At 41.1% G+C, this 14,085-nt stretch overlaps 1 protein-coding gene across 1 annotated transcript; it reads left to right on the top strand.

Moving 5' to 3' along the window:
• The first annotated feature begins 10,849 nt into the window (after positions 1-10,849).
• kcnk13a (potassium channel, subfamily K, member 13a) lies at positions 10,850-14,029 on the top strand. The gene is made up of 2 exons (XM_042071732.1): positions 10,850-11,449; positions 12,485-14,029. Exons 1-2 carry the CDS (start codon positions 11,113-11,115, stop codon positions 13,375-13,377), a joined length of 1,230 nt encoding a protein of 409 aa, XP_041927666.1. The 5' UTR covers positions 10,850-11,112; the 3' UTR covers positions 13,378-14,029.
• The last annotated feature ends 56 nt before the right edge of the window (positions 14,030-14,085 follow it).

Here is a 14,085-nt window from a genome sequence, read left to right as displayed (position 1 = left end):
TGGAAAAAAGGGGGAAGATAAATGGATTGGGTTGTAAGGGGGAAAGCCTCCCAATGAGAGAAGTGGGAGAGGTGTCGGTCTTCTTCACAAGCCTAAGGGGAACTTGATGTTTGATGTCATCAAATGTGTGTGCGCTTGCCTGTGTGTGTGTGTGCGCACATGTCTCCACTTGTGTCATTTTTGTGAAATTACTGAGGTGAGATGAATACATGGTAAAAGGCAGAAAGGATTTTGACAGAAAAGCACACCCTTTTTAAAATGTTAAACTCTGAAGCCATTGCTAGGCAACAAGATCATGCATCCTGTGTTTTATAATTAGCATGTATTGTTCTACTTGTTCTCTGTGTAGGCCATTCAGATGTACCTGTGAGTTAACATTATAGTCCAAGAATCTGCATCCAGGTCTACAGCACTTTGTAAGTTGAATTTTGAAGTGTGCTATACCGTATTTTCCGGACTATAAGTCGCTCCAAAGTATAAGTCGCATCAGTCAAAAAATGCTTCATGAACAAGAAAAAAACATGTATAAGTCGCATTTATTTAGAAATGTATTTAACAAAATCCAAAACCAAAAACAGAGACTATGTAACTAGATTATTGAGGCCAAAATGTTAATGAAGATGAAGGAGTGAAGGCAGCCAAGAAGAGGGCAGGAAGGTAATTGCAAAGTAAAAGATTCACTGAAAGAAAATGCCATGTGGTACACCAAAATGTATCTAAAATGTGGAGAATGCAATGCAATCAAGCATTTTGGGCGATGTGGAGTAACAAGCTGGCAGCAGATTAAACTCTCACGATAGAGAAAAAGACGGTTTTAAAAGGACGTTACTGAAGCTGAGGCAAGCCAGGTAATAGGCCTATAGGCCCAACAGTAATTGTAAAGCAATTTACAAAAGATTCAATGAACAAAAATGCTGATGTGGTACATGAAAATTTAGCTAAAATGTGAAGAATGCAATGCAATCAAGCATTTTGGACGATGTGGAGAGACAAGCCGGCAGCAGATGAAATGCTTGAGAGAGAAAAAGATGCGGTTTTAAAAGGACATGCAGACCGAAGCTGCAGCAAGCAGGTGATATTTAGAAATTTATTTCACAAAATCCAAGACTACGAACAGACAGACTATGTAACTGGACACTTTGAGGCCAAACATTTTGAGAATTCTACAGGGAATGTTGAAGATGAAGGAGTGAATAGTGGCAAGAGGCAAGCCGGAGGCTGCTGATAAGGCCCCGACGCTATTGTAAAGCAATTTACAAAAGATTCACTGAACAAAAATGCTGATGTGGTAAATTAAAATTTAGCTAAAAATGTGGAGAATGCAATGCAATCAAGCATTTTGGACGATATATTGGCACAAACTGGCAGCAGAACATGCTGAGAGAAAAAGAGAGCGAACCAGTGCCTAAATTTCAGCGCGGGTATTGCGCATAAATTATTACTAAGTAGGCTATTGAGCATACTAATAAAAGTCCCACAACTCTAGCCACCATGATGCAAGAAATTCCCACAGATTTTACAGGCTGTCTGACATTAATCTAATAATGGAGTGGCCTGAATGCAGGACTATTGACTGGACAGACCAACTCTAACTTCAATTGAACCCCATGCAGAGACACACACACGCGCGCGCAAGACCACTTTGGGGCTGCCTCTCTCTCTCGTTGCTCTCTCTCTCTCTCTCAGCAGGATTTGTCACCGCTGAAGTCAAATTATAGGTGCTTCTGCATCAAACGCTATCGACAAACGTTTAGCGATCAGGAACCGTCAAGAATTTTGCAAACACAGAAGCATGACAGCCTATAACGGGAGAGAACATGGATGTGTTCTCCATTTGAGGAAGGTTATAATCGATTGCGGACGTGAACAGACAACTCACGGAGCGCATAGTAGGCCTACTTTCACTTTCTGTGCATATTCATTACGTGAAAGATAATTAGTAGCAAAACAGCGATCAGCAATAGGCCTTTATTTCTTGCGTTTTATTGTGAGACCTACTTTTCGTTTGGAGCGGCATACCGGTAGGCTATCAAAAGCAGAAGAAGATGTTCAATTTGAGATTTGATTTACGTTTGGACTGTTTGATTATATTGCTAAATATCGGGACTGATGACCACTGAAATCTGTGGGGTATTTAATGGTTCACTATTAAGTTTTATGTATGAAAGAGTGTTGGGATTTCCATCCGCTTATTGCGAGATAAGGCATCCGCTTTCATTCATTCATGGAACGTGTGCTGTGCTGCAAGTGAAACCGTATTCTGTATAGCCAAAGAGGTCTAAGAGCCTAAATTTAGTTATTTTTTAAATTATACATGATTTACTTTTTTATAAAATTCGTAGGCTGATGCCTGGTAGCAACAATTGTGTTTAAATGTAGGTTACTGCTTCAGCCTCTAGCTCAGAAAGGGGCTGGGTGCGACTGGTAGCTTGAGAGCAACGTGTTGGAGACTCATGGTGTGGGAAGATGACATTTCATTGGCAACAATATTAAACCAACCAACAATATAAATTATTAAGAAGAGCTCTTTTATGAGTAAAATTGAAACAAATTTATACTGGCTTTTATTTGTCCGAATCTGAGGCCCGGCTATAAATAGAATCCCGGCCATTTGAGGATTTAAGTATGCAGTGTGTTTCAGGCATAGCACAAGCACTAATCTCTGACTGAAAGTGCACAGGACTTGTGCATTTGAGAGCGCTCTCTCTAGGCTGTAGACGGTAATGTTTCATGTAGGGTTCATGTCAGTTAATATAAATTAACCATGGAGGTATTATATATAACTGGAGAGAGTGACTAAGTCCCGCCCCCATTCATTTCAATGGACCATGCTAGGCTAGCTACTTCAGCCAAAACAGTTTGAAATTGACCGCAGCCATCTTTACAAAAATGGCGTTTCATGGGTGTTCGTTTCCGGTGTTACATGGCAACTGGCTCCCATGTTAACTGGCTGCGTTGATGACGTTTCATGATTGATGACGAGTCTTTGACAGATGTGGCCTCTTGCAGATTTGTCTCTTTCTGATATACTAGAGACGCACACAAATATGCATGACATGTTTAAAAGTCAAAATTGTATGTAGTACTACATGCACTGGACCATGAATATGCCACCCAAAAAACAAACACCTAAATAGCATAAATACACTCCACATGGGTATCATCCACGAATAAATTGACCTGTTTGCTTGGTAATCAGACGTCTATCCACTTGCGCCACGAACCAGCTGACGGCACTCACAGAAATTGACTTCAGTTGTATGATTAAAAGAAGTCAGCTAACATTATTATAATTGTAACAAGTTAACATAGCTGTTCATGTTATCTGGCCACCATGTTATCATGCTACTGTTGCCCAAGCCATTTAGTAGGCCTTCAAAGTATCATGGTTAAGTTTTACAAACGTTTCACTGAGGTTAGGCTGTGGTCGCCCCTACCTGAAGTGTCTGTAGAGGCACATGAACATGAACGTCAGCAAATAAATCAAATAAAAATGTGTTGCCTGTGTATCCTTTTGTCCAGCCTATTCTTTTAAGAATTCAGTTCATGAAACACAGGCATTGAAACGCACACAGCAATGGGCACAGGAGAAGTCTATAACGTGTCCATATTTTACACAAAATTTGCGCACAGGGAGAGTCAAAACTCTTTATGCTTATTAACATTAATGTTGCCGACACGTAAAAATGGGTTTGATGGTGTTTTTGATACTTTACTTCCCAATTCTTAAGTTCGCGCAACAGGTTCATGCCTATAAATTGCTTGATCACGCAGTCGACATGGGTTCAATCCTCCCCATCACACTTTTTTTTATTATTATTTATTTATTTTTAGACCAGCAACGCTTCCTCAATTTAGGCTACAGATAGACTAGGTGGCCACAGAGAGCCTAACCACCAGTCAGTGAAATGTTTGAAAACTTAACCATGATACTCTGAAGACCTACTGGCTTGGGCAACTGCTGTAGCAAGACAACACCATCAGCCGTGTTAACTTGCTACAATCATCAGCTGACTTCTTCTAATTGTATAGACTAACTGAAGTAAATTTCACTATGACTTTAGGGCTGGTTCATGGCGCAAGTACGTAGATAAATGGTTATCATGTAAGAGGTTTCATTTAGGAAGCAGGTTCGATACCCACGTGGAGTTATTATAAGGCTATTTAGGTAGGCTATTTATTGTTTTGGTGGCATATTCATGGTCCAGTGCATGTAGCGTAGGCCTACTACAGACAATTTTGACATTTAAATATGTCATGCATATTTGTATTTGTTCGTCTCCAGTTTCCATCAGAAAGTGACAAATCTGCAAGCGGCCACATCTGTCAAAGAAACGTCATCACTCGTGAAACGTCACCAACGCAGCCAGTTAACATGGGTGCCAGTTGCCATGTAACACCGGCACCAGCAGCTAGAATTAGCCTATTAGATTCCACGTTACAGACGGAGACAACGTAAGGTACAACGGTATGTCGTTGATGAAGATTGGACATTCCCTCAGAGGAAAAGAAGTTGTTCGGGAACGCACTTCACCTCGTTATAAGCGCAAATTTATTAAATTGGTTGGGATAACATTTTGGGAATGGTGGTAGAAGTTTGCCCTGTCTCTGAAGTCCTGGGTTATTTGTTGGATATTTGGCTTTTGCCTCGACTGGCAGCCTGGTCATTTAAATCAAATGCATAGCCGAATCATGTCAATGTTGCAAGAAAGCAAACTAAATAAGTCATTGACATTTGTTTCGTTTTAAATCACTTGGGGAGACATAGGTTACATCCAGATGTTGCGTTGTCATGGACTACAGGTAGAAACTACAGCCTGTGTGTTTTAAAATAGTTTTCATGCACAACGCAATGAGTAGGCTAATAATTGGATATAGGTCATTGCATCTGCTAAAATGTATGGTCATAGTCAGTTACCTTGTCAACCCACACATAAGGCAAATAATAGCCTAATATGACAACATTTACATTTTTCTTTTATTAACGACAAAGTCCGGTATAATATAGACTAAACCATGTAGGCTAAGTCAAATATCAGTAGCTTAATCCAAGTAGTTAGTTGTTTTATTTGTCGTCTTCCAGAAATCCAAACCAACATGGTACTTTGTGATCCTACATCCTATGTGATCCTACTCTTTCATTTTGCATGAGAAATGAGCTGTTATGGGGTGGGTTGATGCTCCTCCTTGAGACCAACGTACCCCCAGAAAATTCATAATCTTGGGCACAACGATTGGCAAGTTATTCCACAAAAACTGCTTTCAGTCTCCCCACCGTTCAGGACAACGCGTAGGTGGAGTGGCCCCCGGGTACCAAGAGCTTCTATTCCTTAGCAGCCTCATGGGACTACATACCCAACACGTTTCATGTGCCTAAAACTAGCTTTGATAAAAACCTATGTGACCACGCTGCGCTAACTCTGTGGGGTCGTAATAATAGTTGGAAAGAAAATGACATGGAAAACCAGATGTTTTCATGAGTTCAGGGCTATTACTAGTTTGCAATGCTGCCGGAATTTTCATTGTTTTTCAAAGCTCAACATATCTATGGATTTTGCTGCTCACATTGTTACATTTGTGACAAGACAGCGAGGGGTACTTTGCTGACTAGTATCCACTCTAGGGAATCTCTACAATAACTTATGAAGTCATACAACTGAGATTTGCATTCCAGAACTTTTCTGATTCCGGAACTTTCCTGATTCCAGAGTGGAGCCAGGCCAGGAGGCTCCATGTCTGTCAGCCGTTTGAGAGGTATATAGAGCATGAGCATTGGGAACTGCCCCATCCATTATGCATGTGACCTCCACAAGGAAATTTGTGATATTTGCTGTAACAATTTTGGATTTTGACAACAAATACAGAAGTTGTAAATCCCTTAATAGAAAGATCAGGCAGTATCGACCAAGATGAGGGGATTCTATTTCCAGCTCCAGCCATGAGACGGCCGCAAAATGTGACACACACATACACACACTCCTGCCTTGTCAGTGTAAAGGAACAGTTTGCACTACTTCATATTAATGATACAATTTATGGCTCTGTTTTTCCTTCATGATACGCAGTGCTAAACCATCACCCATTACTCTGACGCTGGAGACCATTTAAGTACTATTAAGTTTACGCAGTATTTGATGACTACCTTGTTAATTCCTGTCCTGTTTAAGTCTGTGAAATCCTGAAGTCTGTTATCACACCATTGCATATTACAAATAATACATTCTCAGTGGATGATGCTGTACTTTCAAACATTAACAGTGTGAGTGACAAGCTGTTTAGACCGAGCACCATCTCCAGACCCAGACAAGGTAATGAAGCTGCTCTACTTGTTATGAGCTGTTTTTAATTTGATTGGCAGGAAGCGTAATGATTCACTCGGGTTGAGTATTGTACCGTGACAATGGAAATCGGATGTCCAATTTCTAATGGTTGTTTAAGAGGCAAAAAGGTTATTTGAGCATTGTTTACCCACACTGGAATTTAACTAATACCAGTATGTCCTTTCATTCCTTGTCAAATTCCATATTTTCTATATATATATATATAAATATATTATTTGAATTTTAAGAAAACTAGATGTACAGCATAGCAGCACATACAGTAATATAACTGCCACACACACAGTGCTTCATGTATTCAAAGAAAATCAATTGCACTTCTCAACTTCCCTCTATCCCCTTGTAAACTTCTCACATGCTCTCCCCCTCGGTTGCTCAATGATTGTCTAAACTCAATTTGTTGCTTATATACTGTATAAATATCACAAAATGTGAACAACAATTCAACAATGTGTGTGTTCTAAAGCCACACTCACCCTCATAGTCCAGGGGTGGGCAGCCTGTGGCCCTTTAGCTCTGCTCTAGTGGCTCCCTGGCTTTCTCTAAAAAGGGTAGTTATCAATTTTTTTTTAACAATTTCATATAGTTGTTAAGCTTCACGCTGTCCCGACACATTAACATTTAGTGAAAAAATTATACTGTACAATGCAGCATATGGCAAGTTTGCCATATGCCTGAGGCTACAGTAATAAAGATGAACATGTTTAAACTGATTTCTTTTAAATTGTTTAAATTTGCAGCTCCAGACAAACTTATTTTTATTTCTGGTCAAATAAATGGCCCTTTTAAAGAGAAAAGGTTGCCGACCCCTGTCATAGTCCGTACAAGGTCACAAGCTTGTGTGCTCTTTCTCACTAAAATAAGTCAGTAAAAAAGTATTCTTGTGTCAATATTACACACTACTTTGTGGTATGTGTAGATTTTTTACCATAGTGTGACACTTTGTGTGTGGATGTGTGTGCATTACCAATGTGTGTGCACCAGTCTATTTGTCTGTGTGTCTGTACAAACGTGTGCACTGCCTGTGTGCCTGTGATTGTGTGTGTGTGCAAGTGCATATGTCTGTGTGTGTGTGTGTGTGTGTGTGTGAGAATGTAAATGTAAATTTCAACCTGATCTCCAGCAGGTCTTGAGAAACAGAAATGTCTCAATTTCAGCACCCCCTCTGTACAGAATTTCACAAAACTTGGCATGCGTCCAGAGGTTGTGCTAGTGATCCTACATGACACAATGCATACAGCTCACACCTTCTTGCCACAACATATTGCCATGTGACGCCCCCAATTTTTGCATTGACGTCTTTCGCTTTGCATGAGAAATGAGCTGTTATGAAGTGCCTCCTTGAGACCAACGTACCCCCTGAAAATTCATAATCTTGGGCACAACGATTGGCAAGTTATTCCACAAAAACTGCTTTCAGTCTCCCCAGCTTTCAGGACAACGCGTAGGTGGAGTGGCCCCCGGGTACCAAAAGCTTCTATTCCTTAGCAGCCTTGTGGGGCTACATCAAGGTCATGGTCCAGGTCAACTCTATTATCCACAAGTAGGAAATGCATGTGGTCACCATTACACACTCTGTTGTTATACAGCCTACTTCATAACAAAAACATAAATACAAATAACAATAAAAACATTAAAACATTTAAACATTAAAACATAAAAGAACAAGGACAACACAGACAAAACAGTAAACACTGAAGAAACATGACAAGCATGTGTGAATAATTAAAATAGTTAAGGGCTGATATATACAATATGCTCATAGTTTAAAATGCCTAAGAGTTTTTAAGTCTATTTTTGTACAGTCAAATTGCTGTAGGCACAAAAGACTTGCTGTACCTTGTGGTCCTAATTTTCCTTTGCAGGAGTCTGCCACTTGACCTGTTGCTTCTTAATAAATTCTGATGAAGAGGGTGGATTGAATCATGCCATAAAAACCATGTGTGACCACACTGGTCACAATAATAATTGGAAAGAAAATGACATGGAAAAATCAGATGTTCAGGGCTATTACTAGTTTGCAATGCTGCTGAAATATTCATAACTTGTCAAACCCCAACATGCCAACAAATATTTTTTTATGGATTTTACTTTCCAAAAGCAAAAGGTTTATGACATTTCCTTGGCCAAGCCACCTATTTGGTTTCTAACAGACAATGGATAGAAATCTTGGATAGATTTTTGAGATTGAGATTTTGAACTGTCTCAATTTCTAGGCCACATAAGTGAAAGCCAACATAAGAAATGACATATGATGAGTCTTTTTACAAGAAACTTCATCAAACAGGTTTGGCCATCTCAATAGTAAACATTATGCATGTTATGCATGTTATCAGGATGCTGTGAAGTCAAACAATGTACCAACGTCACGTCTTGTCGTCGATGCCTCAGCCGTGGTGATCTCTAAATCCATTTGAGAGCCCTTCAGTATACTGTAGCTCACCATAAAAATGCTATTATGACTCCTGAGTCCATGCCTTTGGGAGCTGATCATTCATTCTCCTTCACTCTCTCTCTCTGGTGTGTTGAGGGGTCTATAAAAGGGGCAGCCATTTCAAAGATATGAACTCTCCTGAACCCCCAACCACATGTCTGGACATTTTCTTTACTGCAGGCCACTAAACAACTGCTTTGATCTCTCCCACCAGCCATTAATGAATCCATCACAAACGCCTCTGACCAAAATGCCCACCGCTGTTCAAATATGATTAGTTGGAACCAGACATCCTTTTTAAATTTTCTATTTGAATGAAGCACTTTGGCAAATTAACTGAAGTGATCCTATAGCCTAGTGTGCTCCAAAAAGTTGTTTTGAAGACCATGTAAAGAAACTGTTGATAGGCTCATAACAGCCAAATATCTAGCATGAAGTTGTTGGGGGATATACATATGGCCTATTTAAGTTTGAATAAATACATGCAAACCTTACCAAATATGGCACCATTCACATTTTCTGGGACCCCTGATAAAGATGAGTATAAAAAAAAATCCAACCTGGAAGGAAAGTTATTTATTCTGAGAAGAAATATCGTCCTAAAGAAATAACAAAAACACATGGGCCACAATTATTGGCACCCCGGTGTTATACTCTATGTAAAGGCTCCCTTTTCCCATATTTAGTCCTCTCATGAAATTGGAATATACAAAGCAAATTGTGCATATTTAGTTCCCTGCTTAGTACCTTGAGAATGAAGTTGACCTCTGTTTTGGACCAATGAAACAGGAGTCATGGTTCAAAGCTCAAGGTACTTCAAAGAGTACCTTAAAGAAGTTGAATTTAAATGAAAATAAGTTTCAATTGCCTTTTGTTTAAACGATGTTCTTGCCAATAAGTGTGGCACATGTGTTTTTGTTGAAAAAGCACAGTTTTATCACGCACATCCAAAATTCATCCAGGTGCAGGATCGAAGAATAGATACAAGACAAAGTGAATATCCGCACACTGTAGAGCTCCCATTTAAGTATTTTTTTTTTTTTTTTGGTAACGTTTCAAGCCCTTACGGCCCTTTCTCAGACATGTGTTTTTGTTGAAATATTTTTCTCCCTTCAAGGTTGGATTTTCCCTCATTGTTTCCATTGTGAAGCTAAGATAATACACCAAAAAAGTATTTTTTTTAATCCCTCTCTTCACTCATATTTACCAGTGGTGCAGATAAATGGGGAGGGTGCTGTATCAGTGTTGTGGCATCTTGCCTTCGGCAGTGCAGCACCCTCCTATGGTGAACAGGAGCAAATCAACAAGCGCATCCATCATGCCAGTCAACTAACTTCACAACACACTGTTCTATCTGTTCGGAGTTCATAAGAAAAACCCAAGACGGAGAATTACAGTAGTTATCTGTTTATATAGACAGATTTGATTATATCTTCAACGTTACATGTGCCCTTAGTCACATAGCTAGTTACCTTAAATCCGTGGAATGAGAGATTATTTTAAGTGTTGGCAAATACGGAGTTAATATGATTGTTGTTCGGTGTTTTGCTCTTGGTAAGCACCCAGATGACGACTTGGACTGGGGGAGACGCGCGCAGCACGCAACGATCATCGATTGTTCATTGAAGGTTTCTGTTGCAGAGGACCTGATGGTCACGATTTTAAAATCTCCAGGATTAAGAAAATCTCACTCAGATCCTAACGAATCGAAATAGCCTGTCCTATAAAGGATGCAAACTTTGGATACGTGGATACTTTGGGCACAGCATCAACAATTAATGCACAAAGCATTTTGTTTAAGAGCCTGTATTTTTTTTATTTTACTTTTATTTAGGCTGTTTGCTACCCATGTAGTCACCTAAATTAATTAATGTCACGGGTTGATAGACGATGTTTTCTACTGTTTCTGAATGCAAAATGTAGTTGCTGTTCAGTTTTGGTATCGAAATGTCTCTGTTCTTTTAAAATTGCGCATGTGGAATTTTGGTTACTAGTAAAATTGCAGTTTTGGCTAGGCTACATGGTAAACGCTTGTAAATGACTGTTAAAAGGCGTGTTGAAGAAATGCAGGTGTCTGTGATGAACTGTTATATGGCAACAACCTGTACTCACTTGACTATTTGCGAAGTCTTTCTTTTGCTTTTCGGCAACATAGGCTTTCACACCCCATGGAACGCGCATGAAACACTCGAGGAAAAGTAACCATTTTTTCAGCGGCGACTTCGCAATGACAGGTCTTTGTGGAAATATATCGATGGGAAGCTGCTCACGGATGGGAAGCTGCTCACATATACTGAAAATGTGGAAGGTGTCTCGGATCTGCTCAACTCTAATAACATAATGGCATGTCGCAGTGCTTGTTGCTGTGGGTTCGGTCCAGTGAACGAGGATAACGCAAGGTTCGTGATGCTGGCGCTTCTTATCATCATCTACCTGCTCTGCGGAGCCGCTGTCTTCTCTGCACTTGAGCACCCCAAAGAGAAACAAGCTAAGGAGAAATGGGCTCAGCGGTTTGAACAGTTCAGTCAGAGGCATAACCTGAGCAAAAGCGACCTGGAGAAGTTTCTCAGGCACTACGAGGAGGCGAACGTGGCCGGCATCCGTGTGGACGTGCTCCGACCTCGTTGGGATTTCACCGGCGCGTTCTACTTCGTCGGTACAGTGGTCTCTACAATTGGTGAGAGGCAACATGCAACAGCATTTTTATAAAGACCACATTCATGAGGAAGAATAAGGCATATGACCTGCTGCGACTTAATTATCTGTATCTAAGCTAAGCTGCCTTTGATTTCACATTAGTTCATAATCAGATAGGTCCCTCAACACAAGGCACAAGGTTTGATAAGCCTCTCAGCCACCAACCTAGTTAATTGAATTGTATTACCTCAGTTACAATTTGAAAACAATAAACCTACTTTTTTGCTATAATGACTTAATCCAACTCTGTTTCAAATTTCAAGGCGTAAAAGTTCCATATCTTTAAGACAACAGAACAAAATTAATATGGTCATTGGCATGTGATAAATGTGTTAGATATGTGTAAGCCTGTAGGTTGATCTTTGTAAATGGCTGAAGCTCAATTAGATTAAGTTGTGGTGTTACATGCATAACTGTGACAGCCTTAGAGAATTGTGTTATAAGATTATGTCAGACTCCTCTATTGTTTATTCAGCAGACTACAAATGAGGCCGTAGGTCTGTTCCTCAAACATAACAAGGCCATGAAAGAACTGAAGCCACCTCATATCAGTCTTCAAATGTATGGTATTTCCATGCTCTGTTAAGGAAAGGTACTGGTTAAAGGCTTTATACATAATGGGCTGATAAAAAGGCATTCATAATGCAGTTTCTGTCTTCTAATAAGATGTCCCTTGAGAGGTGCTATGGCTAAAAGACCATTTAAATAGTGCTCTCACCCCGTTTGGATAAACAGGCAGAAAACCCTGTTTTTATTTACATTTTACCCTTTGAGCAAAGAGAGCAGGATTATGCATATGAGAATTAGTTGCCATCACTAGGGGCAACCAGGGTTACTTTGTTGAGCTGGAGAACAGGGCGATAAAGAGGAACTGTACGCGTCACAAATGTACCCCTCAGGGGGGTTCCTTATTGATTAGACAGGGACATCTTCAAAGGAAAAATCATTGTGTGGGAGACCCCCAGTGTTATTAGACTTCACAGGCCACACTAATCCAGTTTCTCTTACTGCCAAGGGTTTGGGATGACCACTCCAGCCACTGTTGGAGGGAAGGTATTCCTCATCTTTTACGGCCTGATTGGGTGTGCGGCCACCATCTTGTTTTTCAACCTCTTCTTGGAGCGCATCATCACCGTGCTGGCCTACGTGCTCAAGTCCTGCCACGAGCTGAAGCGGCGACGGAACGGCGTGGCGCCGCAGGACAGTGGCACCGCCGCGGTCAGGGGTCCCCCATCAGACAGCCTGTCCGGCTGGAAGCCGTCAGTGTACTGCGTGATGCTGATCCTGTGCGTGGCGGCGGTGGCCATCTCCTGCTGCGCCTCGGCCATGTACTCGGCCGTGGAGGGCTGGGCCTACCTCGACTCGCTCTACTTCTGCTTCGTGGCCTTCAGCACCATCGGCTTTGGGGACATGGTCAGTAGCCAGCGGGCGGCGAACGGCAACCAGTCGGCCTATCGCCTTGGCAACTTCCTTTTCATCCTCATGGGCGTGTGCTGCATCTACTCGCTCTTCAACGTCATCTCCATCGTCATCAAGCAGGTGCTCAACTGGCTGCTGAGGAAGATAGAGGTGCCGTGCAGGCACTGCCCGCGCAAGGCCTTCAACCCGCGCAGGAACGCCGTGGTGCCAGGACACCTGCGCGTGCGCCGCAACATCTCCATCGACACGGACGCCATCAACGAGAGCGAGACAGACGGCCGCAGGATGTCGGGCGAGATGATCTCCATGAGAGACTTCCTGGCCGCCAACAAGGTGAACCTGGCCATCATGCAGAAGCAGCTGTTGGAGACGGCCAACGGGCACGTCTGTCCACCTGGCTCCAGCAGTCGGCACAACGAGTTCTCCAGGGGCGTCGGCGCCCTGGGCATCATGAATAACCGCCTGGCAGAGACCAGCGTGGACAGATGAGTGGCAGGAGACGCTGACAAAGACACAAATGACCAAACATGTAATCAAATCATTTAGCCAGCTTGCACTGTCCTCCTCTGAGATGAAATCTCGGAAGAGGTTCAATGAGAGAAACAGTAGAACAAGGAGTATATTTTTTCACGCTTTTTCATTGTTGTGATAAAATATTTAACTGAAAGGTAAAACACCTGTTGAGTGTTTGAACTGGTTGGATACAGCACAAGCTAAACACCAGAAGTGTTAGTCTGGTAGATGAATATTTTTGTCTCTTTGTCATACTAACAGAACATTTCAGTACTCAAGTCACATAGAGCACTTTAAATGACAAGCAGGTAAACAGCTTTAGATAGATATTTGTCTACTTACTAAACAAGTGAACAAAATAAACTTTTAGTTCATGTTCAAATGTGTGAATTCATGTTAATTTCAAGTCATGTTCAAAAACAATTTAGTGCCCTCTTGGTTACTATTACCATATAAACCCATTTTTTTTTTTTTTTACTCGTTCATTGGGTAATGACACAAATGTGTGCCCTCGAATTGTTTTTAATATGACTGGGGAGACACATTATGAAGTTTGTTTTTTATTTGATTTTTATGATGAATCGTATGACTCATTGTTCATTTGATTTCTTCAACCAGCAGTTTTGTAAGACCAAAAAATCATTTCGCCAATTTCATGCCAAGGCTTAGCATGAACGCCGAACA

This window comes from Alosa sapidissima, chromosome 19 (genome assembly GCF_018492685.1).
Source record: "Alosa sapidissima isolate fAloSap1 chromosome 19, fAloSap1.pri, whole genome shotgun sequence".
Taxonomy (NCBI): Eukaryota; Metazoa; Chordata; class Actinopteri; order Clupeiformes; family Clupeidae; genus Alosa; species Alosa sapidissima.
The sequence above is the reverse complement of the archived record's forward strand: the minus strand, read 5'-3'. Positions and strand labels throughout refer to the sequence as shown.